General features: G+C 53.8%; 1 protein-coding gene across 1 annotated transcript; it reads right to left on the minus strand.

Moving 5' to 3' along the window:
- Window positions 1-1,076: 1,076 nt before the first annotated feature.
- LRRC52 (leucine rich repeat containing 52) lies at window positions 1,077-6,928 on the minus strand. The gene is made up of 2 exons (XM_009672864.2): window positions 4,019-6,928; window positions 1,077-1,333 (listed from the first exon to the last, which is right to left on the minus strand). Exons 1-2 carry the CDS (start codon window positions 4,641-4,643, stop codon window positions 1,077-1,079), a joined length of 882 nt encoding a protein of 293 aa, XP_009671159.2. The 5' UTR covers window positions 4,644-6,928.
- Between the last annotated feature and the right edge of the window lie 3,620 nt (window positions 6,929-10,548).

Genomic DNA, 10,548 nt, shown 5'->3' on the forward strand with positions numbered 1-10,548 from the left:
GATCTGGGTGCTCAGGGCAGGGGAGGTGTGGGCATGCACCCCTCCTGGGCCTGCAAGGGGCCTGTGGGGCTTTCAGGCGAATCAGAGAAGTGCCTGTTAAGGGAATTAGGCACCTCCAGAATTTTAGTGACTGGTCAAAATCTGCATTTAGGCAATTAAATCTATTTTCGGATCCAACCGAAGGGCTTTTCTGAAGGGCTTTTTTTTTTTTTTCCAACAGTTACAAAAATGCCTAATTCTTTTTCCCATAAGATTCAGTCTCTCCATTTAACTGTGACATGCGGATGCTTCCCCCCTAAAATTTCTCTGAGAAGAACATTTGTTTCTCTCTTAGTGAGCTCCCTAGTTCTAGGGGTAGAGGCCACACGCAAGCTTTTCAGAAAGTGAAAGCTTAACCTTAAAGACTCCTGTGTTCACATTAAGGCTTGGAAATGGATGACCTGCGTTCCAGTAGCCTTTGGCACCCACTACTGCTCACCGACTGCACAAAGGGCTCCTGCAGACCAGGGTTTATGGTGATGGGAGCATCCTACTTTAGAGTCTAATAGGATCCTGACCTTGTCATCCTGTTTTTAATCTCTTTGCTTATATACTTGCCCTTCTGAGAAGATTCTCAGATTCTCTAGGGCACCAGTGAGCTATCTAGGCTGGTCCCAGTAAGCTCTGCTGGGCTTTCACCAAAAAGACCTTGGTAAAGGTAAACTGCCCGGCTACAGCACAGTTTGTGTCACAGGACATAACTCTTCAAGCCTGCTCCTATGACATGACAGGCCCCATGCTGATCCTGCTTTTCTGTGGCTATCATACGGTAAAGGAGGAGTGTTAATGCTGCTGGTTGTCCACTGTTCTGGTGGCCACTGAATATTTTGTCAGTGTCCTGAGTCCCAGTGGAAGAATAAACATGGAGGCAGCAGAGTGAGCAAAATTGGGACACGGGGACTTTGTTCTCTTGCAGTTTTAATTTGGTTCAAAAAATCACATCTGGAGTGGGACGCATAATATGTGAAATTGGACAGGAAGGGCCTGCTTTCAGGTCCCAGAACAGGCATTCAGAAGAAGGATTTCTAGGGTCAATTCTAAGTGGTTGTGTCTTCCTCTTCCTCTTCGTCGTCCTCCCCCTTTGCAGTGTGGACTTCATATATCACTGCGCAGATGCCAGCCAGCCAGGCTGCCACAGTGCCAGCGGAGAATATACAGAAGCCAATGAGACACAGAAAGATGTAGTCCCGCTTGTGCAATTGGGTCAGACAGTTGAACTGGAGCTGTGCTTTCACTGCAGACATTTTCAAGCCACGTAGACCTTCTGGTGTGTAGCAGGTGATGTTCTCAGCATCTGCAGAGGAAAAAGCAGAAGCAAGACTAACTTGTCTGTGCCTTGAGCAATAGTGGATAGGAGTCCTCCTAGAAAAACTGTGGAGGAGTTTCCTAAAGACTGTAAAAATTGGTCCAGACTTCATATTCCTCTCCCTCTACAGCCTAGATAAAAACACGCAGTCTGTCACTTGCCAAACCACAACCATCAGGTTGCCAGAATGATCAGAATGATTTCTGTGTTATTGTCCCGATAGGAAAATACTGCCAGTGGGATTATACCACTGTGCCAAACTAGACTGCGCACAGCTCCAGCTGAGCATAAAACACTGGCGCAAAGGTGTTCTGTGAAGCTGCAGAAGCTTTTTAAAGGCCAGGATGGGGATCTGCTTGCAGCAGATTTCAGTGCTCCTCCGTATTGCCCCTCAGTTACATCTGTCCCGTCATCTCTCTGCGCTAGAGCTGTCAGCTCCTGGAACAACCCTCATTTCAGGGCCACTTAGTCCTGACAAACATGGAGTTGCCTTTCTCTGCCTGGATGCAGATGGGCATATGTGCTCCAGGGTTCCCAGCTTGGGTACATTTACCTGCAGCGTTAAAGTTTAACACAGTTCTCACAGCAGTTCCAGGAAATATAACACCTCCTGCTGACTCGCCCCCAGCACCTTGCTGGGATGTAGCAAAGCCTGACACAGAGGAGGAAACCGGAGCTGCCTCCACTGGCTACTGCTGAGTCTTTCCGCTCTTCCTCCTCTGCTCTGACACACGTAAGCAGGTGGAGGGGACGCTTCTTCCCAGTCCTAGCACAGTCTGTTCCATCTCTTCCCAGCCTCATAAGAAAGGTTTGAATAGGTGGTCTTGATCTTTTTGGTTTTCCCATCCTTCACAGTGTGGTGCAGGGACCCATACTAATACCCCCAGTCCTTGCTGCCACTTGCTTTTCTACTCATATCCTACCAAACTGCCTGCAATGAGCTTTACTCTCCTGTTCAAGGCTTCTGAGTGTTATCTCCAAACTACCTGGTGAGTGCTATGGGTAGTACTTCTTTACACTGTTCCATAACTGCCTGTAATCTGTATAAGGACTGTGAGTAACTTTACTGCCTACAGGGTGTTTACTACAGCTAATAAGACACACAGACATCCCTAATTCTCTTCTGTCCTAACGCCAGCTTCCATTTGTCCTTCCTTTTTCTTCCTTATGGTTCTTTTGTACTCCTTTCTTGCTTGATGGGCAGCCTTTCGAACAGTTTTTCTTTTGCAGCTCTCCCTCAGTACTGTAGGGGGAATTACTGAGGATCAAGCTTTTTTCACTAGTACAGTGATGTGTTCCTTTTCAGTGTGGAAAATCAAATACAAATTTCACAGCTGCAGAACAAAGTTTTACCCTTGGGGTCAGTGTTTTTCTGGAAAAGGGAACTGGTGATTACTTTGCCTCGTGAATACTCAATGTCTGTGATCCAGCTGTAAATGTCTCAATAAGATGGAAAATGGCTGGATTTTGGCATCCCAGATGATGTAAGGAAAGAAGGCCCTGCTTTCAGGAAACGGCTCTTATTCAGGAGTAAGTGCCACTGTGCTGCTGAAGTCATGGAACTCAAGCAAATGCTCATCTGCAATGTACTTACATTTATTGTTTTGGATAACGTAAAATAAAACTGAGCCAATTTGCTCTGGGATGCTGGAGGAAGAGTGGGAACATATGAAGCCTGCCAGTCATAAGGGTACAGAGACACTTTTCTGACCACAGCCTTAACTTGCCTTCTGTTTCACCCTGTCAATCACATTTCGCCTGGGACCCAAACCAGAACCCCCCATGGGAACAGCAAAAGTCTTTTTTTGAGGCCATGGGTCATGGCCTGAGCCTCAGAACCAGTCAAATGAACTTGCTTCGATGGCTAGAAGCGCTGTGAAAGCTGGAGGTTATAGGAATTGTAATTTTGATCTGCTCTAACACAACAGCTGCCGTGCTCTTAAGGAAAAAGGCATTGCGTACACTCTTCACATATGGAAATAGGTCAGCAGGAAGCAGAGTGTGACCATAGCCCCACTGAAGTCAGCAGCAAAACTCTTGCTTACTTCTGCAGTACCAGAACTCTTCCTGGAGACCCTGTCCAGTGCGAGCTGAGAGCAGAAGAGGGGCTGACTGAGTTTCAGACTGACTTTGTTTTTAGCATTGAGCAGAACTGCTGTAGAGGTTGTGCAAATAAGATCTGCCTTCCCACAGTGTTGTGCACAAATGGAGTAGCAGGAGGAGTTTGAAGTGAAGGGGACACTGGCAGAATGGTGGAGAGCTCAGGGCTGGAGAGGCTGAGCAAAACAAGTCAGAATAGAGGCAGAAATAGGGTAGTACTTCATACATTTCCATGGAGAGAAGGCTTTTCAACAGACTGTTACGGACACAGTGATATTTCAGCAGCAACAAAAGATACGATCTACAGAGCAGACGGAGAAAAGGCAGGAAAATCAGAGCAGTAGCCTTCTCAGTGCAGATCTCCCCAGAGCCTCCTTGGGCTCCTCGCTCTTGGCACTGTGGCTGTAAGGTGTTTGTGACTCGTAGGCACAGTGATACCTCCTGAGGCTGAGGCCAGGCATTTAATAGAGGTAGCAATATCCTAGTTTTGGGACAGAGAACAGAATGCCCTCTCTGCTCCACCCAGATCTGCAGGAGCAGGGAGGAGAGGGGTCCTGCTCACATAGTCCTCACCTGGAAAATGAACGTTGCTCTTTGTCATCCAGGCAGTGAAGTCCAAGAAGGAACAGTTGCAATGCCAAAGGTTGTCACTGAGCCCCAGAAACCTCAGGTTGGGCAGATTGCGGACAGTGCTGGTATCCAGGAACAGTAAGCCAGTCCGGCTCACATCCAGGTACCTCAGCCAGGTGTTGTTGGCAAAGGCATCCTTCTCAATCTCCACAAGGTTGGGATTGTCTGACATCTTCAGCACTACCAGGCTGATGAGCTGTGAGAAGGTGCTGAAGGTGACCTGCGTGAGGTTATTGAAGCTGAGGTCCAGGTAGATGAGCTTCGCCACACCAGTGAAGGTAAAATCCAGGTCATCCCCCAAGAGGTTCTCCCGGCAGTCCAGATAGACCAGGTCAGCGAGGAAGCTCAATTCTACTGCAGGCAGGTATGAGATCTTGTTTGTTGCCAGAATCAGCTGCCTGGTATCCAGTGGGATGGTCACAGGGAACTCCTGCAACTGTTGCCCTGTGCAGTTCACTTCCAGGTACTGACAGCTGCACTTGCTTGGGCAGTTGAAATTCTCTGATGCCAGCCCCATCCCCAAAAGAAACATGAGGCTCAGGGGCTGGGATCCACCTGAAGGGGACATGGTCTAACACCTTCGACAGCGTGCAGCCCTTTAGGGAACACAAGCAGACAGGCACGGAGGAGCTGCAAAGCATGAGCCCTAGGCAAGCTGTTTTATCATTACAGTCATGCCGACAAGATGCCCAGTGGCAAGGCTATTGGGAAGTGCTTTGTCTCTGTGGCTCACCTGGCTCCTTGGCAGTCTGCCTGGCTGGAAGCTGAGCCGGGTTTCACCCGCTTTCTAGATCTGCAAGTGCAGAGTGGTGGCTAGAGCGTCTCCATGTCACGCTCATTGCTAGTTGACACCTCTATGATGTCAGCAGCTGGCAAAAGCCACCTAGTTTTGGGGACATGACATGACCTGCCTTGTTTAGCCTGTGCTGCCTTTGTATGAGTGAAAGTGCACACCTGTAGGTCTACAGGGCATGTGTGCACTGGACAAGGACACCAAACGTGTGCAGGGCAGGTGTGAACAAGTGCAATTTCTGTCACAAATAGTGTCAAAAGCCAAGATGTGGTCATTTACACTGAAGAAGCAAGTGAGCTCTGTACAATGCTATGCAATGTGAATTAGCTTTGTCTCCTTTTAGGAGAAGAGAGAAGACTAAGGAGGCTTTCCCAGAGACATTTTTACCCAGGAAAAATTTTTCAAGGCTGCCTCTACTCTGTCTACTGATTTGCCATGTAGTTCCTTTGCCTGACCATCCTTCCTCTGGGAAGAGCTGCTTTGCCTTTCTGCCTCTGAGCTCTTTGTGACAGACAGCTAATGTTTGCTCTCTGCCAGGGCAGTGCTTAGCACAATAAGCCAATCTGCTGATGGCCTTTAAAATCCCTGGGGATGTAGGTGTAAAGCAACACTTGGAGCAGTTAAGTGAGGAGCATCACAACTCTGGAGTCAAGTGTTCAGAAAGTAGCAAGCACCTGGACTTAGACAGATGGTGCAAACTCCTTTCTCTCTTGCTGTCCAGACCTTGTTGGAACTCAGAGTGAGGAGCATCCATGCCTGAGGAGCTGCAGTGCAGTGCTCTGAGCCCTCTTGCAGTGTGGAAAAGGACAGATTGCACTGGGCTGAGCAGGTGACTTCCTGTGGGACAGGAGCTTGGCGATATCCCTGCTGTGATCCTGTCGTCGTTCTTGTGCAATGTCTTCTCCTAGTTCTGTGTCCCCACCCTGGATCTGTAACCCCTTACAATAGCCTGAAGACAACCCATAGTCCTGAGATCAGGGCTTTCCATAGCAAATCCCCTCTGAAATTAGATTTTGGTAAGGTGTGAGAACACCCTTGCTGGGAGAGGAAGCTGCTCTTAGGGCCTTGAGGGCACTAATGGGCCCTAATGGCCCTGATCATCCTCACCTAGGGGGTGACATCCACCCACCTGTCCCCTCTGCTCACTGGAGCCCCATTTCAGCTCAGGCCTGGGCCTTCAGTCCCTACCTGAGCAACACTGTAGGTGTACCTGGCACTGGCCCTGCCTCCTGAATGGACCTTGGGCTAGTACTGCAGGTAGCTTATCTCCTGGACAGACTTCTTGTAAGTATGTTGCAACTTGTCTCCAGCCCTGTCTCTGGCCCTGTCTCCCTTTGGTCCTGACCGTCCTCCCTGGATGGACCCTGGATCTGACTCGTGACTTGCCTTGTCTGGGACTGTTGCTGGACCCTGCTACCAGCACCCAGCTGTGCATGCTGTGTTCAGTCCCTGCAGGACAGTGCCCTGTGACAACAGCACTGCCTGGGCTGGGGTTGCCCTCAGCTCCCAGCTCAACTTCCCTTAGAGAATAGCCAGTTGTGGGCTGTGTGGGACCCAGGGTGCCTGGCGTATGGCATGAAAGCTTTACACAGCTCTGGCACCCACAGCAGGAAACAGGAGCTGCCTCCTGCCAAGTCTTTGAACTTTCTCTTCCCCTCTCTGATACGTCTGTGACGGACACACCTGGTTTCCTGTGCAGTGGAGCGCAGTGCTGCAAATGGCCCCTGCATTCTCTCATGTTACCCTGAAGGCTCTGTCTGGTTTGAGCCATGATATTTCAGCAGAGTGCTTATGCGCAAAGCAGAAAATGGCCTTGCAGCTGTGGAAGTTGTATTGCTGCTGAGCTACTCATTTACTGTAATGGAGTCCACTCTGCCCTGTGGTCACTATGGCGCCATCTGTGCCCTGTGCTCCCTTCTCATGGGGAAGCCTGGGCTGCTGGCTGTCAGCACGTCTGTTAGGCCCTTTGCGCTTGGGAACGTGGGAAGCAGCTGCTGTTTCGGCCACGGGTGGAGGTCAGTCGCTGTGCGAGCCTCCTTCAGCTCTGTACGGGAGACAAGTGCGTCGCGCTAGCCACCTCTGAGCAACCGGCTCGGCGTAGGGAGGGAGCGGGGGGCAGCTTCCCGGCAGTTGCTGGGTAAGCGGTGCCTTGCCGAGGCTGTCACTGTTAGCCGGATCAGCGTAGGCGACAGTGGACAGGTAAATGATGACACGCGGACGATGTCACTGTGAGCCGACTGTGACCTCCCCCGGCCCCTTGGTGACAGAGGGCCAGCCGCGCCTCCCAAAGGCCAGTGCGCAACGCTGTGCAGTGGTGTCTGGTCGTCCTCCCTGGTGGGCACGGTGGGTCGTCTTGTACTGAGGTACCGCAGGTACCCCAGGGCGCTGACGATGTCTTGTGCCTGGGAGCGAAGGTCAAAGCACTGCTCAGAACTGGGGGAAGTAGCTGCTTACGTCCCCGACCTGCTTTTGTCTGAGGACTTGAAGCAGGAGAACCGTTGCGTTCAGAACTTCCATGGAGTGCTGCTCTTTGCTGATGTGTCAGGTGGGTCAAAGCGTTATGAAGGGCGGGCACTGAGGAGGAGTCCCGGACCCGAGCCACTGGGACTTAGCGGGCCTTTTGGAGCCCTGGTCGTCCCGCCTGTGTTAGAGAAGGGGTCAAAGGAGATGTCGTTTGCCGCTGAGGTCTTCCGCTTTGGGGAAGTAGCGCTCGGACGTAGCTGAGGTCACAGCCCGGGGGTGGTCTTTGCTGGCAGCAGCCCTGCGGCCTGCTTGTGGTCAGCCGTCTGCTCAGAGCAGCGTGCGTTAGGGAGCCCTGAGGCTGCCGGAGCAGCAGCTTGGGCCCGCGCTGTTGCCTGCAGTGCTCTCTCTGGAGCTTTGGGGAGGTGTGAGGTGGGCCAGGCTCTGGCTCATGGAGGCCGGGGAGAGGAGGCCTGGCTGCCTTGCCTCCCCCTTGTTAGTCTTTGTCAGGGCCAACTTGGAGGAGCAGCTGCTGCGCAGAGGAGCTGGCTGGCCAGGTGCTGCGTTAGTTGGCAAAGGCCTCGTGGGCTTTCTAGCTCAGGGTGTTGCCTGGCTGTAGGCAAGAGGGGAGGCAGCCGGGGGACGCGCTGGAGGGTGGCAGCCAAGTGCAGGAGCTAGGCGTAACGGGTGGGTGTGAGCATGGGGAAGGCGCCCGTCAGCGAGCGCTCAGAAGCGCGGGTGGAATTAGAGGGCTGTGGCTGCTGTCAGGGGCGCGCCTGGGTTCTCCCGGAGCGTGGTGCTCTTGGCTGGCTGAAAGCGACGTGGAAAGTGCCAGGTCCTTTGGCCCTGTAGACGCGTCCTGATTTCTTTGTGCCTGTGTGTCCCTGTTGCAGGTTTCACTGCTCTGACAGAGAAATTCAGCCAGAGCATCAGCATAGAGCGGGGTGCGGATGAGGTAACGCAAACCCTCAATCGCTACATGGGTGACATTTTGGAGGGTAAGTGCCGTTCTGCAGGACTGTGTGGGATTGGGCCACGACGAGAGGGAGGTGCTGGGCAGCCTGCTGCTGCTGCTGCTGCTGCTGCTGCTGCTGCTGCTGCCGCCGCCGCCTCCTCCTTGCGCGGGCTGGGGGTTCCTATGGGGCTGAGAGCCGCCGAGAGCAGCTGGGCTCTTCTGGCAGGTGCTTTCTGCTCCCCACAAAGACTAAGGAGGTGCCCGCTTTCTCAGCACCCACCCTTGGGCTTGTGGAGTGACCGCTGTTCAGTGATGGAGGAAGATTTTGCTGGTGTTGGGGCGCAGGGGGGAGCGGGGGCATCTAGCCAGTGTTAGTGCCCAAATGAGCTGGGGATGGGGGCGCTGACCAAAGTGTGCGTTGCCTTCCCTGGGGCCTTGTCACAGGGCACAGTAGCGTAGGTCCCAGGGCTGTGGTCCCTGTGAGCAGTGTAGCTGCTACGTTTGCTAAGTTGTGCCCCCAAAGCACCGCTGCTCTTGTGCTGCTGTCTGAGCAGAGCGGCTTGTCCTGCGGCCTTCCTGAAGAAGGCCTAGCTGCAGCTCTTCTTGTGTTTTTGTTTTGGTCTGCAGAGCTGCTGGCTTTTGGTGGAGACATCTTGAAGTTTGCAGGTACGTGTGCGTAAAAGAGACGTGGCCTTGTCTGCTGCAGCTGCAGACGAGTGCGAGGGGAGAGGGGAGACAGAGGCGCGAGCCGGCAGAGCCCCGAGGGGTGGCTCTGCTGGCACGCAGGTGCCCAGGGGGAGCTGCCGTCCCGGGCCCTGGCGGCGTGGCTGCAGTTGCAGCTGGCGGGGCAGAGGGGGAGGTGTGCCTGTGGCCAGGGTGCTGTAGTTGAGGAGGATGCCTTCACCCAAACGCGTTTTCCCTGGCACGCCTGCTGGCTTCCGCTGTCCCGGCCGGTGGGTGCAGGTCAGGGAGCGTCAGGTGTCACGAGAGCCGTCCCTGTCCCCTCGCTTTCCCCAGGGGATGCTGTGCTGGTGCTGTGGAGAGCAAAGCACACGCAGCTGAGAGACACCATCAGCCTGGTGCTGCAGTGTAGCCAGCAAATCCAGGAGAAGTACAGGATCCGTGAGACGGACGTGGGTCTGAAGCTCCGACTGAAGATAGGTACGGGGAGTGCTGGATTAGGCTGCTGCGCGTTCTCAGGCAGGCGTTCACGAGCTGCCTGCATGCAAAGTGAGCCGGTGGCTGGCCAACGTGCCGGTGTGGGGCCCCTGATTAGGACCCCCTCCCCGGCCACGATCGATCCTGAATCCATCAAGTGGGACGCCTGCGCTCGAAGCAGTTGAGCGGAAGAGCCTGGCTCCAGGGCTGAGCTTCAAAGTTGGCCTGGGAGGAGCTGAGCTGTGGCGGGCTGTGGAGGTAAAAATGCTCTCTGCATCAGTTGTGCTTGTCTCTCACCAGGGATCTCTGCAGGGCATATGTCCCTCCTGACTGTTGGAGACAAAAAGCAGCAGCACTTCCTGATCCTTGGCCAGGCCGTGGGTGAAGTGTGGCAGGCCCAAAACCTTGCCAATGCAAGTGACGTGATCCTGTCACCCAGCTGCTGGGAGCTCTGTAACCGGAACCAGATCAAGACCAAGAGACTTAAAGGCCAAAGCGCTGTGAAGGTGGGTGGGACGGCCTCTGGAGCAATTCTGAGGGCCTGGGCGTGGACGTGGCTGTGAGGGAGGAAGGTGTGAGAAGGGCGAGGAGACGTGCGTGCAGGGAGTTCTAGGTGTAGAGGTGCTCCCGTAGGTGGGGAGCAGTAGCTGCTGGGGAGCAGTTTTGTCTCAGGGTTGTCTCTGGATTCTGCTGGGTGGCTTTGAAGAGGGGGTCAGGAGGCGCTGGAAGAGTTTGCCTCAACGGGTACTGTCCTCTGTGGGTCCTGGAGCTGTCCTCGACGCGTTTTTGTACTGTGTGCCTTTAGGTTACAGGCATGGAACGGATGTCTCTGTCGGAACGCGAAGACATCTTCTCCAAGTTTACCCGAGCCCAGCTGAACTACAGTTCTCCTGAGGCGTCAGGTGAGGCCCGTGTTCATGACGTTCTGTGGCTGCCCAGAAAGGTGGGGGCGGGCTTGTTCAGGGGCCAGCGAGGAACGCCCTCTGCCCTCTCCCCCTTGCAGTCAGCATTTGTGCCTTTGGCCCTGGTGCGCTTCAGCGGAGGCACTCGCTGCTTCCCCCTGCTTCCAGGGGCCTGCTCTGGCTGAGCACCTGCAGGAGGAAGAAA

Source organism: Struthio camelus, chromosome 8 (assembly GCF_040807025.1).
Source record: "Struthio camelus isolate bStrCam1 chromosome 8, bStrCam1.hap1, whole genome shotgun sequence".
NCBI classification, from domain to species: domain Eukaryota; kingdom Metazoa; phylum Chordata; class Aves; order Struthioniformes; family Struthionidae; genus Struthio; species Struthio camelus.